The sequence below is a fragment of the Gracilinanus agilis genome, chromosome 4 (assembly GCF_016433145.1).
Source record: "Gracilinanus agilis isolate LMUSP501 chromosome 4, AgileGrace, whole genome shotgun sequence".
NCBI lineage: Eukaryota > Metazoa > Chordata > Mammalia > Didelphimorphia > Didelphidae > Gracilinanus > Gracilinanus agilis.
This window is the reverse complement of record NC_058133.1, coordinates 163,682,993-163,700,067: the sequence shown is the minus strand read 5'-3', so window position 1 is coordinate 163,700,067 and position 17,075 is coordinate 163,682,993. Positions and strand designations below refer to the sequence as shown.

Below are 17,075 nucleotides of genomic sequence, written 5' to 3'. Positions count from 1 at the left end.
TATATATAGAGAGAGAGAGAGAGAGAGAGAGAGAGAGAGAGAGAGAGTAAAGATCAAGTACAATTCCTAGGTTGTGAGCCTGTGGTTTTGAGGGAATGGTGTTTCCCCCTACAATAATAAGGAAGTTAGTAACAATTCCAAGACAGAAGGGCAAGAGAGGCAAATGGGTAAAGTGACTTGCCCAGGGTCACAGAGCTAAGAGATAAAAAGTAGGTCCTCTTGAATCCATGCCTACTGCTTTATCCACTGAGCCACCTAGCTGCCCCTCAAGTTTATATTTCTTAAAGATATTTTATCTTTTTATCTTTTTTATCTTTTTTTCTAGTGTGGGAAAGAAAATATTTACCAATTTAAAAAACATACCACAAAAATATTTTTAAAAATCTTCATTTAAGGGGCAGCTGGGTAGCTCAGTGGAGTGAGAATCAGGCCTAGAGACAGGAGGTCCTAGGTTCAAACCCGGCCTCAGCCACTTCCCAGCTGTGTGACCCTGGGCAAGTCACTTGACCCCCATTGCCCACCCTTACCACTCTTCCACCTATGAGACAATACACTGAAGTACAAGGGTTTAAAAAAAATCTTCATTCACAAATTGAATCACCACCACATGTGCTTCCATTCTTCTCATAATTCTACCATTCTCCCAGGTACTCAGGTTCAAAGACTTTGAATATGATCTACTCCTACCTTTCTAAATTGTTGGCTTTCCTTTAAAAAACAGCCTTCCATAAAAAGTAATGGAAACTTATATTAAAAAATAATTGGAAACTAAATAATTAAATCCTAGAAAATGAATGGGTCAAACAACAAATCATAGAAACAACAATTTCATTAAAGAGAATGACCAAAATGAGACAACATACCAAAATGTATGGTATGCTGCCAAAGCAATACTTAGGGGGAGATGTATATATCTAAATGCTTCTATTAATAAACTAGAAAAAGAGCAGGTCAATGAATTAGACATGTGACTAAAAACAAGCTAGAATAAGAACTAATAAAAAACCTCCAGTTAAATACCAAATTGGAAAACCTAAAAATCAGAAGAGATTAATAAAATTGAAAGTAAGAAAGTCACAGAACTAATAAATAAAACTACAAGTGAGTTTTATGGGGAAAAATAATAAAATATTTATAATATTGGTTAATTATATTAAAAATGAAAGAAAATCAGTTTATTAGTATCAAAAATGAAAAGGTGAATTAGTCATCAATGAAGAAAAACTAAAGCAATTATTAGTAGCTCTTTTGTCCAGTTATGTTCCAATAAATTTGATAACCTAAGTGAAATGAGTGAATATTTAAAATATATAAATTGCCCAGATTAATAGTAGTAGAAATAGACTACTTAAATAACTCAATCTTTAAAAAAAACAAACTATCAATGAGCTGCTTAAGAAAAAAAATCCCCAGTACCAGATGAATTCAAAAGTGAATTCTACCAAATATTTAAAAAACAATTAATTCCAATACTATATAACTATTTGGAAAATAGGTAGAGTCTTTCTAAATTCCTTTCATGACACAAATATGATGCTGATACCTAAACTAGGAAGAACAAAAACTTAGAAAGAAAACTATAGACCAGTTTCCTAATGAATATTGATGCAAATTTTTAAATAAAACACTAGCTAGGAGATTACTACAATACATCAGATGGATAAAACACTATGACCAGGTGAGATTTATATCAGGAATGAAAGGCTGGCTCAATATTAGGAAAACTATAAGCATAACTGACCATATCAATATGAAAAACAACAAAAATCATATGATTATCTCAATAGATACAGAAAAAGGTTTTGACAAAACATGACACCCTTTCTTATTAAAACAACAAGAGGGCATAAGAATGAATGAAGTTTTCCTTAAAATAGTAAAATAGCATTTATCTAAAACCATCAGCAAAAACATCTGTAATAGAGATAAGCTAAGTCTTCTAAAATCAGAGGTGAAGCTAAGATTCCCATTATCATCATTACTATTTAATATTGTTTTATAAATGCTAAGTATAGCAACAAGAAAAAACAAAAAATTGAAGGAATTAGAATAGACAATGAGGAGACAAAAATTTCATTCCTTGCAGATATGGTTAATATCTTTAGAGAATTCTAGAGGATTAACTAAAAAAACTATTTAAAACAATGAATGATTTTAGCAAAATTGTAGGATTTAAAATAAATCCACATAAATCATCAGTAATTTCTATATGTTACCAAGAAAGTCCAGTACCAAGAGATAGAAAAAAGCAATTCCATTTAAAATAACATGACAATATGAAATACTGGATCTACCAATCAAGAGAAACCCAGGAATTATATTAACAATGATTCCAAAATAATTTTCTTAGAAATAAAGACCTAAACAATTGGAAACAATATTAATTTCTCATGGGTAGGTCGAGCTAATGTAATAAAAATGGCAATTTTACCTAAATCAATTAACTCACTTAGTGTCATACTAATCAAACCACTAAGAATATTTTATAGACCTAGAAAAAAATAATAACAAATTCCATATTGAAGAACAAAGGGCCAATAATATCAAGGGAATCAATGAGGAAAAAATATGAAGGATGGTGGCCTTGCCTTACCAGATCTTGTAATCATCAATGCAATCTGTTTCTGACTAAGAAATAGAGTGGTAGACCAGTGGAACAGATTAAGTAGATAATACACAGTAAATAATGACTATGTTACTCTAGTATTCCATAAATACAAAAGTCACAGCTTTTGGGACAAGAACTCATTATATGACAAAAACTGCTGGGAAATCTGGAAAGCAGTTTGATAGAAACCAGGTATAGACTAACATCTCATACCATATACCAAGATAAGGTCAAAAAGGGTACATAATTTAGACACAAAGGGTCATACCACAAGCAGTTTAGGAGACGATGGGATAGTTTGCCTGTCAGATCTATGGGTAAGGGAAGAACGTATGACCAAACAAGAGAAAGAAAGCATTACAGGATATAAAGCAGATAATTTTATTACATCAAATTAAAAAGGTTTTGTACAAATAAAGCCAATGCAACCAAGAAAAAATTTTGCAGCAAATGTCTCTAATAAAAGTCTCATTTCTTAAACATAGAGAAATAGTTAAATTTATAAGAATACAAGTTATTCCCCAATTGTTAAATGGTCAAAGGATATGAACAAGCAATTTTCAGATAAAAAATCAAAATTATTTTAGTCATATAAAATATTCTAAATCATTATTGATTAGAGAAAAGAAAATTAAAACAACTTTGAGGTATCTTCCTATACCTATCAGATTGGTTGATATGACAGAAAAGAAAAACTACAAATTTTGGAGAGGATTTGAGAAAATTGAGATACTAACGCACTCTTGGTGGGGTTGTAACTAATGCATACATCTGGAACTATGCCCAAGAGGTTATAAAACTGTGAATATCCATTTACCTAGCAATGCCACTCATATGTTTGTATCCTAAAGACATAAAAAAGGGAAAGGACTTTTATGTACAAAATATTTAAACAGCTCTTTTTGTGGTGGCAAAGAATTAGAAATTAAAAGTATGCCCATCAACTGGAGAATGGCTGAACAAGTTGTGGAATACAATTATGATAGAAAACTATTGTGTTATAAGAAATGATGAATAGGATGCTTTCAGAAAACTCTAGAAAGACTTAGTTGAACTGATATAAGAAATGAGGTAAATAACTTGGCTATTCTCAGCAATATAAAGATTAAAAAGAATTCACATGGACTTATAATGAAAAATGCAATCCACCTCCAGAGAAAGAACTGATGAAGTCTAAATACAGACAGAAACATTTTGTCTATGTTTTCTTTAACAATATGACTAATATGGAAATATGTTCTGTATGACTCTACTCATATAGCCTATGTCAATTTGTTTTTTATCTCAGGGAAAAGGTGTAGAAGGAGGGAGAGAATTTGGAACTAAAATTTTTTAAAAAAAATGATAAAATTTTTTTATTTATGAATTGGAATGAAATAAAATATTTTAAAACAAAACAAAAAAAGAAAATTTCTTTTCCAATCTCTTTTATATTGTTTTATATGCCTGCATCACCTCTAGCCAGGGTTATTTTTGCATTATCAGGGAAACAAAAGAGTTGAGCTTTGGGAGCAAGAAAACAGCAGATGCTGCCAAGAAATACAAGAGTGGGGAGCATCAACCTTAGTCCCATTCTGCAGCTGCTTCTTAGCAGTATATAAACAAAGCAACAATCCAGGGCTTCACGAGTGTGTTTCTATACTGAGAGACAGCATGATAATAGAAAGAACACTGGATTTGAAGTTAGAAGACTCAGGTTTGAATCTCATCTTTGACACTTACAACCTGTGTGACCTTGAAGAAGTTATTTATCTTTTGTGGGATTCAGCTTATCAGTCTATAAATGAAGGGGTTCAGTGAGATGATCTCTCAAGTCAGATTTTCCTGCTGTAAATTCTATAGTCCTATGATCCCTATTACTGATGCTATGAATCTAATTGTGCAGGAAGGAGTCTGATCAAGAGATTGAATGGAGGCTTTTTTATGGTAATTCAGTATAGCTCTGGGGAGTCTGGTTATCTTGGTCATGTATCCTGTCTGTGTTTGCTATGTATCCTTGTATTGTGTGTCTCTAAGAAAGTCTTGTGCCTAAGTATGTGCTTTGAGTCACTGAGGAATGGCAATGATGTTAACACAGTCAGTTACAGTTTCATATGATACAGTGGATAGAGCTCTGGTCCTGGAGTCAGGAAGACCTGAGTTCACATCTAGCCTTAGATACTTACTAGCTCTTAGACCTTCGGTAAGCCACTGGATCTCTGTCTGTCTCAGTTTCTTAAGACTATAAAATGAGTATAACAGAAGCAACAGCCTCCAAGGATGGTTGTGAAGATCAAATAAGGCAATATTTGTAAAGCACTTTGCCTGGCACATTGTAGGTGCTATAAAATGCTTGTTATTATAATTGTTAATACTTTCTGAATGTTTCTTATTCTCTTGAGTTTTCCTGTATCACAATTCAAGGGACCTTCACGGTTAGCATTTTTTAGATCCTCAAAGACCACCATGTCAGTCTCTAGACTGGTTTCCTTGTCTCTTCCTTCTGCAAGGGTCACTAATCTGGATGCTACTTTTCTGTTCAAGAACTTATATAATGGCTCCCTGCTGTCACCTTCATCAGGTCCTGTGCATAGCTTTTAAAGCCTTTCAGGCAGTGTTGACAAGTAAGGCTCCTTCTTCCCTTGAAGTTGTTCTGGCTCCATTAGTCTTATTTGCATCTTGGGATACAGACATTACAGACTTCTCAATATACAACATATTGATCCAGGGCTAGAGAGAGACACTTGAATTTCCATTAAGATTTATGCTTTTTACCATTTCTATTTCAAAATAGGACTCTGAATCTCAACTGCTGTCAGTTTGGCTTGCCTAGCTAAAAACTCTTGTATCTTTAATTCTTTAATTTTGGAGTCTAGTTGGGATTTTGAGCAGTTAGTATTCTCAATCATTCATTAAGGGACTGATTGAGTTACTCCTACATAGACTCAATTATGGTTGTCAAAGGATTTAGTCTTTTAAATTTCTAAACAAAACCTTGAAAGTAGAATAATCATAATTATTATATAAAGTTGCCTGGCTCAAAACAAGTTTGGATTGATTTATGCCATAGGAAGCAGAAATATGGGATTCATAGACTATAACACCTCAAACTGGCCCACATTTTCCACAAAATTCCTAGTATTTTGTTTTTCAATTTTTCAAGGTCTGATATAGTTGATTGTTATTATTATTAAGCATAAGTTATATTAAGTATAAGTTGTTCAAAGATTTAGAGTTGGAATGGGACCTTCAAGTTCACTAAATACAACCTCTAATTTAATAGATGAAGGAGGTGAGGCACAGACGGTTTCCCAGTTAACACAGCTAATTTCTGAGTAGGATTTGAACTCAGGTCTTCCTGACTTCAAATTCAATTTTATATCCACAATTCTGTGCTGTTTTTAATTTAAATGGAATCTCGATGGGGGGAGCTGGGGAGCTCAGTAGACTGAGAGCCAAGTACAGAGGTGGGAGGACCTGGGTTCAAATAGGGTCTCAGACACTTCCTAGCTGTGTGACAAGTCATTTAACCCCCATGGCCTAGCCCTTACTACTCTTCTGCCTTAGAACCAATACTCTGTATTGGTTTTTAAAAATAAAATAAAGATAAGGGTTTTTAAAAATAAAATAAATAAATGAACCTTGAACTTTTCTCTGAAGTGCTAGAGAATAATAGAATGTTAACGTTGAGAAGAAACTTAAGGCTGGCAAACTCTCACCCTTATAGCCAATCAGTTAGGAATTTTTTTAACCATTTAAATAAAGTTTTATTTTACTTAAAAAGAAAAAGATCAGGCTTCTGGGTTAAGATGGTGGCAGAGTTGAGGCAGGGCGACTTTCTTTCCTTACAAACAGATATAGCATACCTCCGAAGGACAAGAAAACAAAATCCAGATGAAAGAAGGGACCCCACAATAGGGCGCAGTATCAAAAGTACCTGGGATTTGGGCATTTCCACGCTATAAGGGGGGGGAATAGTTCCCATCAAAACGTGAGCGGATCACCCCTCCCCCACCCTACCCAAAGTACCAGAGGCAGAGGCTGCACTCCAGAGTTAGAGCCAGCAGGGGCACAAAATCTAGCTCCTTGGCAGCTAACTGGCACCACTAGGAGCTTGTCCCTGAGAGCAGCAAGACCTGAGATCCAAGGAGGCTGGAAAACTCAGACCTTGGACACAGGAGTGGGGCTGAGAAAGGCAGCAGCAGCACCCAGAGTCCTCAGACTCAGGGGAAAACCTCAGGTGGAGGAGCAAGCCTGGGCCAATTTCTGGGTGCTGGGAAGCTGGCTAAGACCACGGGGACTTGACCCAGAAAACAGCTACACCAGAGACCCCAGGAGGCTGGAAAACCCAGACCTTGGACACTGGAGTGGGGCTGAGAGAGGCAGCAGCAGTACCCACCACACTCAGACTCAGGGGAAAACCCTAGGTAGAGGAGCAAACATGGGCCAAGTTCTGGGGTCTGGGCAGCTGGCTGGGAACATGGGGGCTTGACCCTGAAAACAGCTAGAGCAGAGGCCCCAGGAGGATCCCCAGAGAAGCCAGGAGACTTACAAAAGTAGCCTCAGGCAAAAGCTGATCCATAACTCCATACAAAGAGAATCATATTGCCTTACTGATCATTCTGTTGGATAAACCACAATGATGCCAAGCAAAGCCCCAAAAAATAAACAAGAAGACCAAGAAAAAACTCTTACACTTGATAACTTCTGCACAGAAAAAAAACCAGAAAAAAGAGGAGGACAAACAATTAAAGACATCCAAACCGTCTCAAAAATATGAAAATGGGTCACAACTTGAAGAGTTCAAATCTGAGATCATGAAAAAGATGGAAGAGATCTGGCAAGAAAATAACAGTTTAAAAGGCAGAATTTCACAATTGGAAAATGAGGCTCTGAAATCAAATGAATTGATAAGCAAATTGAAGACCAGAAATGACAGCTGGAAGCCTTGAAGAACCAGATAGACCAGATTGAAAAAAAAAGCCAATGATCTCACAAGACAACAAGAATTATTAATAAAGCAAAGTCAAAAGACTGACAAAATAGAAGGAAACATGAAATATCTCAATGAGAAGTTAATAGACCAAGAAAACAGGTCTAGACAAGACAATTTGAGAACCATTGGTCTTCCTGAAAAAGCAGAAATTAATAGAAATTTGGACTCCATACTAAAAGAAATTATTCAGCAAAACTTCCCTGAAGTTCTACAACAAGAGGGCAATATAGACATTGAAAGGATCCATAGATCACCCTCTACACTAAACCCTGAAAAGAAAACCCCCAGGAATATAATAGCCAAATTCAAGAGCTTCCAAGTAAAAGAAAAATTTTTACAAGAAGCCAGAAAGAGACAATTCAGATATCAAGGAGCACTAATCAGGATCACACAGGATCTGGCAGCCTCCACACTAAATGACCTCAAGGCTTTGAATATGATTTCAGAAAGGCAAGAGAACTGGGTCTACAACCAAGGATCACCTACAGATCAAAATTGACTATATACTTCCAGGGAAAATTATGGGCATTCAACAAGATAGAAGATTTCCAAGTACTTGCACAGAAAAGACCAGGACTAAATGGAAAGTTCAATATCCAAACACAAAACCAAGAGAAACTTGAAAAGGTAAATAAGAAACAGAGGGAAAAGAAAGAAAACTCTTATTTTTAAATTTGCCTTTTCAAGGGCTTTAATAAGATCAAATTATTTGTATTCCTATGTGGAGAAATGTTATGTGTAATTTTCAAAAACTGTATGCACTATTATAGTAATTAGAAGAATTATACTTCTAGGGAGAGGTTGGAGCACTAAGTTGTCTAAGATGAGACAGGGTGGGAAAAAAGAGGGGGATGAATAGTAGATGGCACCAAAAGAAACTTGAATAAATAATATGATATTCTATACTACACAAAGAGAGCATGGGAAAAGGAGAGGATGAATACTATTATAAGAAGGAGAGGAAGAGAGCATTAAGAGGTAATATTTAAACCTTACTCTCAACAGAATTAATCCTGAGAGGGAGGAGTAGCTATATCCATTGGGATATAAAATTCTATCTAACCCTACTGAGAAAGTCAGAAGTCTTTAACCAAGGGGAGCAGGGGAGTGGGGAGGTCAAAAAAGGGAGTGGAGGAGAGGAGGGAGGGAATTCATTAGGATGTAAAAAATAAAAAGAGGGGAAAAATAAGGGAAGGGGGTGGAAAGGGAAGTAAATCAAAGGAGGGGACAAGGGAGACTGGTCAAAAACAAACCAGTGGTTTAAAAGGAAATAGTGTAAGAAGAAGGGGTAGAACCAGGAGAGGATACCAAAATTTTGGGGAATACACAACTGATAATTATAACTCTGAATGTGAATGGGATGAACTCACCCATAAAACAGAAGCAAATAGCAGAGAGGATTAGAAATCAAAATCCTACCATATGTTGTCTTATAAATATGAAAAATAATAAAGGCTGGTATAAATATATATATATTAGTAATTTAATTAAAGCCATGTTGATAGATAAAGTTATTAGACCACGCTCTTGTAAAAATTCAAAACCTCCGCCCTCGCCATTATTGTCTCCTGTTTCCTGTCTCGAGTCTGCTGGCCAAGAGAGAGACCCCTCCTAACCCAGGAGATTATAAACTCTTCCCTGCGTCAAGACGTAGGCCTCCCCACGCCCCAAAACCCGGAAACGGAAACCAGTTGGACCATGTTGGATCACAGGAAATGTAGTTTGACACATTTTCCATGTCCATAGAAATATATACACTTTTAGATGGCATTTTCAAAATTTCACTTTTACAGTCTACAAGAAACACATATGAGGCAGGTGGACATACACAGGTTGAAGGTCAAGGGCTGGAGCAAAATCTTTTGGGCTTCAAATGAGAAAAAGAAGGCAGGAGTGGCGATCAACTACAAAACACTTTCCAAACAAATAAAACTGGATCTAAACAATTGGAAAATCATTGATTGCTAATGGGTAGGATGAACTGACATGATAAAAATGACCATTCTACCCAAATTAATTTACCTATTTAGTGCCTACCTATCAAACTACCAAAAAACATTTTTTAATGAATTACACAAAAACTATAAAAAAGTTCATTTAGGAGAACAAAAGATCAAGAATATCAAGGGAAATAATGAAAAAAAAAGCGAAGGAAGGTGACCTAGCAATACCAGATATTCAACTATACTATAAAGCAGCAGTAACCAAAACAATACGGTACTGGCTAAGAGACAGAAGGGAGGATCAGTGGAATAGAATTGGGGTAAGTGACGTCAGCAAGATAGTTTATGATAAACCCAAAGAGCTCAACTTTGGGGACAAAAATCCACTTTGACAAAAACTGCTGGGAAAATTGGAAAACAATATGGGGTTGATTAGGTTTAGATCAGTGTCTCATACCCTACATAAAGATAAATTCAGAATAGGTGAATGACTTGAATATAAAGAGAGAAACCATAAGAAAATTAGGTGAACATAGAATAGTATACCTGTCAGATCTATGGGAAAGGGAAAATTTAAAACCAAGCAAGAGGGGGCAGCTGGGTAGCTCAGTGGATTGAGAGCCAGGCCTAGAGACGGGAGGACCTGGGTTCAGATCTGGCCTCAGACACTTCCCAGCTGTGTGACCCTGGGCAAGTCACTTGACCCCCATTGCCTACCCTTACCACTCTTCCACCTATAAGTCAATGCACAGAAGTTAAGGGTTTAAAAACAATTTAAAAAAAATAAAAAAAATAAAAAAACCAAGCAAGAGTTAGAGAAAATTACAAAGTATAAAATAAATGATTTCGATTATATTAAATTTAAACGGTTTTGTACAAACAAAAACAATGCAACCAAAATCAGAAAGGAAACAACAAACTGGGAAAAAAATCTTTATAACAAAAAATTCTGACAGATGTCTAATTACTCAAATATACAAGGAGTTAAAGCAATTGTATAAAAAAATCAAGCCATTCCCCAATTGAAAAATGGGCAAGAGACATGAAGAGGCAATTTTCAGATAAAGAAATCAAAACTATCAATAAGCACATGAGAAAGTGTTCTAAATCTCTAATAATTAGAGAAATACAAATCAAAACAGCTCTGAGGTATCACCTCACACCTAGCAGATTGGCTAAAATGATAGCAGGGGAGAGTAATGAATGTTGGATGGGATGTGGCAAAATTGGGAAATTAATGCATTGTTGGTGGAGTTGTGAACTGATCCAACCATTCTGGATGGCAATTTGGAACTATGCCCAAAGAGCTCTAAAAGACTGCCTCACCTTCGATCCAGCCATAGCATTGCTGGGTTTGTACCCCAAAGAGATAATAGATAAACAGACTTGTACAAAAATACTTATAGCTGTGCTTTTTGTGGTGACAAAAGTCTGAAAAACGAAGGGATGCCCTTCAATTGGGGAATGGCTGGACAAATTGTGGTATATGCTGGTGATGGAATACTATTGTGCTCAATGGAATAATAAACTGGAGGAATTCCATGTGAACTGGAAAGACCTCCAGGAATTGATGCAGATTGAAAGGAGCAGAACCAGGAAAACACTGTACACAGAGACCAATATACACTGTGGTAAAATAGAATGTAATGGACTTCTGTACCATTCAATGACCCAGGACAATTCTGAGTGATTTATGGAAAAGAATGCTACCCACATTCAGAGGAAGAACTGCAGGAGTGGAAACACAGAAGAAAAACAATCGCTTAAACACATGGGTTTATTTGGACATGGTTGGAGAAGTGACACTAAATGACCACACCAATGCAACTATCAATAATATAAAAATAAGTCTTGATTGATCACACATGTTAAAACCAGTGGAAATTAGTGTTGGATATGGGGGGAGGGGGGTAAAGGGGAATGAAGGGGAAAGTAAAAACAAGAATCATGTAACCATGGAAATTTTTCTAAAAAAAATAAAATATTAAAAAGAAAAAGAAAGAAAAAGGCAATTCATAGCTCGCAGACTCACCAAAGCAGGTAGCATGTTGGATTTGACCCTTGGGCTATAGTTTGCCCATCACTACCTGTAATAAATATATTATTTAATCATTGGAAGAAACTGAGGAAATATTACTTGTTCAGAATCACTCAGTGAGTTAGTGACAGAGCTGGGAATAGTTCTCCTGACTCTCTCTCCAGTGCTCTTTTCACTATATCTGATATTGACTCTGTGAACAATTCAGGTTTTTTTTTTTGTTTAAGCCTAGTTCAGTTCTATTTAAATATTTTAAATGGGCTCTTTATTGTCAAATTTTGAGAGGAAAAGTTCTAACCTTTTAAAGAGAGAAACAAGTTTTCAAGGGGATGGAAGCTCAAACAATATACTCATAGATGTAAATAAATTATCTCTTAAACCAAGTCTTGACTTTAAAGGATGGAATATTGAGTGGAAAAAGACCAAGGATGAAGAAAATTATATTATGACTAGAAAAGATTAACCACAGGGTTTATAGTGGGAATGTGAAAAGTAGTAATAATCTCTCACTCTACATGTAAGCAAATTCATGTTAAATAAACGATTCAGGATGCAGAAAGCCAATTTCTCCTTCATGAAAAGAGGTACATTGATAAACTGGGTACTTATATCAGTTGAAGAGCAAATTGGGATCATTGTTTAATCAATAAATTTACTAAGTGCTTACAATGAATATGGCTCTGGATCAGGACATGGAGATGCAAAGATAAAAATAAAACTGTCCCTGACCTCAGGGAGTTTATTTTCTATTTGAATGACAAATCGATGCCTTCTTGCTGATAAGTGTTAAGCAAGTAATTAAATGATGTCCTTGAAAGGTACATGGAGGAAGGAATGTAGAAAGACATTTGATACCAAGATGCTTTGAAATCTCATAATTCTGAAGCAAAAGCAAGAACAATTTCCAAAATTTCTGACTCAAAGGAAGAAATTTAAGGCTTATCATTTTACATACTCAGAGAAAAAAGTAATAATTGACCTAACGATTGAACATTTCTAAGAAAGTGCTTGACTATATCACAGTGTTTTTGATCTTGCTCTAAATTGTGAGAAGCAGTATGACCTAGAAAATAAAGACTATCTCAGACATTTATTAGTTGTGTAAGAGCAAGTAACAACTTCTCAGAGTCTGTATCCTTATCTATAAAACAAGGATAATAGTTTTTTACTAAGGTTACTGTGAGCAAAGCGCTATATAGGTGAGTTATTTTTATCTGTTTATATTAAGTAATCAGAGATAAGTTCCTTATTATGCTTTGCTCTTTTTAAAATTTTTAATATCTCTTAAATATAGAAAAATAATTAATTTTATTGAATGCTATAATTTATGTACTCTCCTATCTGCACTTGGAAGTTGCCAAAAGGACTGTGGGGATGTGACCCATATATGGCCTCTGTTGTTCAGTAGTTTTTCAGTCATGTCCAACTCTTTGTTACCCTATTTGGGATTTTCTTGGCAAAGATACTAGTTTGACATTTCCTCCTCCAGCTCATTTTACAGATGAAGAAAGAAATGGAGTTAAGTGACTTGCCCAGGGTCATACAACAAGGCTGAATTTAAACTTGGGAAGATGAATATTCTTGACTCCTGTCCCAGGGCTCTCTCCAATACACCATACGGCTTATCTTACAGAGGAGTCCAAATCTTTATAAAATAATAGGCTAATAATCCCTGGAAACAACATTCCTAAAATCCATCTGGAGAAATACTTTCTTTATAACGATAGCCAACACAGTGATCCTACATACTGTGAATTTTCTCTCAAGATAGTGGGAGCTCTGAGTTTAGGTTGAATTTTGTGCTATCTTTATAAGAAGAGTCCTTTGTAGTTTTAATAGAACTAAACTTTCTAGGTACTCTGATGAATTCCTTTCATGGACAGAATACCAAAGTTAAAGCTTGAATTTTAATTCTGTTCCTTCCCCTTACACTTGTGAGAATTTTACAAACTGCCTTTGTCCCTCAGAATCTCAGCATTTTCCTCTCTAAAAAAGGGATGAATAATCCATACCTTCCCACCTAAGATTGCAGCATTGTATAGTAGAGAAAACACCAGACTATAAGTCAGGAGACCTGGGTTCTGCTCCTGGCTCTCACCCTTACAAAGTCATTTCTCTCCTCACAGCTTCAGTTTCCTCATCTTTCAGATAAGGAAGTTTGGCTGACTGATTCCTTAGGTCCTTACTTCTGAGGTTCTTTATTTTTCCCAGGCACAGATCTCTCCCTGTCCCTTCCCTCCAACTGAATGAGAGAAGTAATAAGATACCATGAATGTTGTATTTCCTCTGTTGCTAGTCTAGGCAATTTATATTTTTTGTTAGTATTCTTCCATATCACTTAAATCATTAAATTTGTTGGCATGTAATTGGGCAAAATAACTCCTAAAAACTGATTTGACTTTATTTTCATTAGTGGTAAATTAGCCTTTTCATTTACTATTTGAGAAAAAGGAAAATAACCTAGATGTTCTAAAATATTTATAGTAGCTCTCTCTGTGGTGGCAAAGAACTGGCAATTGAGGGCATGCCCATCAATTGAGGAATGACTAAAAAAGTTGTGGCATATGATTGTGTTAGAATACTACTGTGCTATAAGAAATGACAAAATTTCTGGAGAAACATGGAAAGTTCTACATGAAATTATGTATAAAATGAACAGAACGAAGAGAACATTATATCCAGTAACAGAAATATTGTTTGAAGAACGTCTTATGTATGTCTGCCTCAAGATAAAGAATTGACAAATAGAAATAAGTAAGATATAGTTGTATATAAACCTATATCTTTTTGTCAAATGATGTCTCCACTAATGGGGGGAGGGAAGGGAAGAAGGTAATTAACTGGTTATTTTAATGTAACAAACACATGTTTAAAAAGATAACATGGATGATTGCCTACTCTAGAAGAAGACACATACTCTAAAAACAAAATAGGGAACTAGGAGGATATGTGGTTCCTTCAACTGACTCACCTGTGTGGCAGGTAATATGTCTCCTGTATCCCCTCGGGCAACAAGAGCAGTCTTCTCATTGATCCAGGCCTCTTCTTCCTCAGCATTCTCTATGAACTGAAGATACTGTTGGGACTCATCAAGTTGGAGCCCCCTGTCAGGGTTTTAGAGCAAATACAAGAATCAGACAGGGTCATGCAAGGACTTAAGAGTAGGACGGAGAACCACAAGGATGGGGAATGAAACTTCACAAAACAGTTTCTTCATAGCATCAAGCATGGATGCAACAATGCCAAAGGACAATCAAAGAGGCCAAGAGATTTCTAGACCTTGAAATTAATCTCTTAGTTTAACTTCATGGTTTAGAGACTTGAGAATAACTTGGTATGTCAGGAGTTTAGGAAGTAACTGATATTTCCTGCCCTGCCCTTGGAGACAGATGAGCCTAGTGACAGCTTCATAAAACTCATAACTGAAGAGAGGAGAAAATGAAGTGGTGGGATACAGAAGCATTTGCTTGGACATCAGGAGCTCTGGATTGGAATCCCAGCTATGTCTCTTACCACTCAGTCTGTCTTCAGAAACTTCATTTGCACTCTTTGGCATTAGTTTTCTCCTTTAGAAAATAAGAGAAGTGGACCAGAAGGTACTATGATACAATGGAAGGAATGCTTTATTTAGAGTAAGAGGTCTTGAGTTCAAACCCCTGCTCAGTTATTTAACCTCATCTATAAAATGAGGGGATGATAAAGTCGGACAATTGTAAATCCTAAGATCCTATGGCATATTCTACTCTGGAGACAATTTTACATTTTCCTTACTGTTGTTGAGGTCAAGCAACTTCTGAATCATTTTTAGTGATAGTATGGGACACTACCAAGTCCTAAGATGCTTCTCTACTTCCCTTTTAGTACCTTCTGCCTTAGAAACTCTACCTAGAGAACAGAATCACAGAATTTGTTCATCCTGAGAGGCACTGATTGCTCAATACTGCATGTGTGACTATAGGAACACATGGTGACAAGACCGTCTCTTAAATGTTCTTGTAAGTAGGAGTTGGTGAGGTAAAATGATGGTGGAGGTGGGAGACAGACATAGAGAGATAGAGACAGAGACAGAAAAAGATAAAGGTAAAGGCAGAGTTTGACCAACAAGCACAGACAGACATCCATTTAAGCTCCCCATATGGTTCAGAAGCCTCAAGACGGAGCCACCATTCAAGGGGATAAATCGTTTATACCATCCTGTGTCCTTTTTCTCACATTCCTGGGGAGAATTCAGCCTAATCTCTAGTGCTCACCGAAACTTGGCCAACTCCTTTAGCTCATTCCAATGCTGTACCAGCTGAGCCAGCCTCTCTTGGATCTCCTCTCGCCCCACAGCATCACTGTCTTTCAGTTTTTCTGCAGTCTCCAACACTCCCTGTAGAATACATGATGCTTCCCCATGTTTAAGTAATTCTAGAATGATTTCTCTACAGTCTCATGGCTGTAATGTCTCATCTCAGCCACAAACCCCCATATCAGTCCCATGTTCAGATTTCAACTTCCCTCATTTATTCCTTAGTTATTAGGATTCTTTTAGGAAAATTGGGAAAATTTAAAGCCACCAGCAATATCTATGTTGACCAAGTGATATGACTGTTTTTTACAAATTGTTCACTAACGTCTTGTAACAGAGCAAGGAGTTTCTTGTTCATTGTTCACAATGGCCACATATAGGTAGTTTTTCCTGGTGCCTCTCAGCTCTATCTTAAATTTAGCAAATGCATTGTTACTGTTAAGGTATCAAAATTAAATAGGATAGTAGCCCCAAAGAGATAATCCTCCAAGGGATGTTCTAGAGGCAGTTTAGGAGAGCCAAGAGTGATATTTTCTATGTGAGGATTTACACCTTAGAAAAGGGCAGTTGCTATGAATCAGAGTTTGCTGGTTTTAGTATTTTGATGATTATCTGGACTTAAGAAAGTGATAAAGTATTAATAGTGCAGATTAAAATTGATGCCATGCTGACAATTTTTTTCTACATGGCTGAATTTTTACCTGAACACCCCTGGCCCTACCTGAATAGCTGGTTCATGGGCATCCAGTTCCCCTTCCAGGCGTTTATGTTTCCTTTGTAGGTTCTGAACACCAGGAAGGTCCCGTCCATAGTCCTTGGAGCTCACTCGTAGAAGCTTTTCCCTGGGACAAAAGATGGAAACTCAGACATTAGACAGTTCATGTTATAGTAGAACCCTCAATCTGAAAGGAGACAGAGTGAGGATAGAGCTCGGGAAATGGATACAAGCATCCAAGCAGTTGTTTGCTGTCAGTTGGAGCAAGCTTCTGACAAGGACCTTCTCAGACCTCTGGCAAGAGTTTGATTCCATTTACTTATTTTTCCAATCCCCCTAGAGTGTTCAAAACTTTGCTAATAAACTTCCCTATTAACTTTCCCATCTAACCTCTTTTTTTCCTGCCCATTCCTGCTTTTACCTTTTTCTCCAAGGACAAGAATACCTGTCACTTTCTTTCTAAACAGCCTTGAAATCTTGACAAGGTTTTCTGGCTATTATTATG

General features: G+C 36.3%; 1 protein-coding gene across 1 annotated transcript in view; it reads right to left on the bottom strand.

Annotated features, from left to right (window-relative positions):
• The window catches only part of SPTA1 (spectrin alpha, erythrocytic 1), a 129,166-nt gene that overhangs the window by 36,268 nt on the left and 75,823 nt on the right, over positions 1-17,075 (bottom strand). Inside the window, exons 37-39 of the mRNA XM_044675009.1 lie at positions 16,577-16,697; positions 15,815-15,936; positions 14,482-14,668 (exon numbers count right to left, since the gene is read on the bottom strand). Of these exons, the coding sequence (XP_044530944.1) occupies positions 14,482-14,668; positions 15,815-15,936; positions 16,577-16,697 (430 nt within the window). The remainder of the gene's footprint in view (positions 1-14,481; positions 14,669-15,814; positions 15,937-16,576; positions 16,698-17,075) is intronic.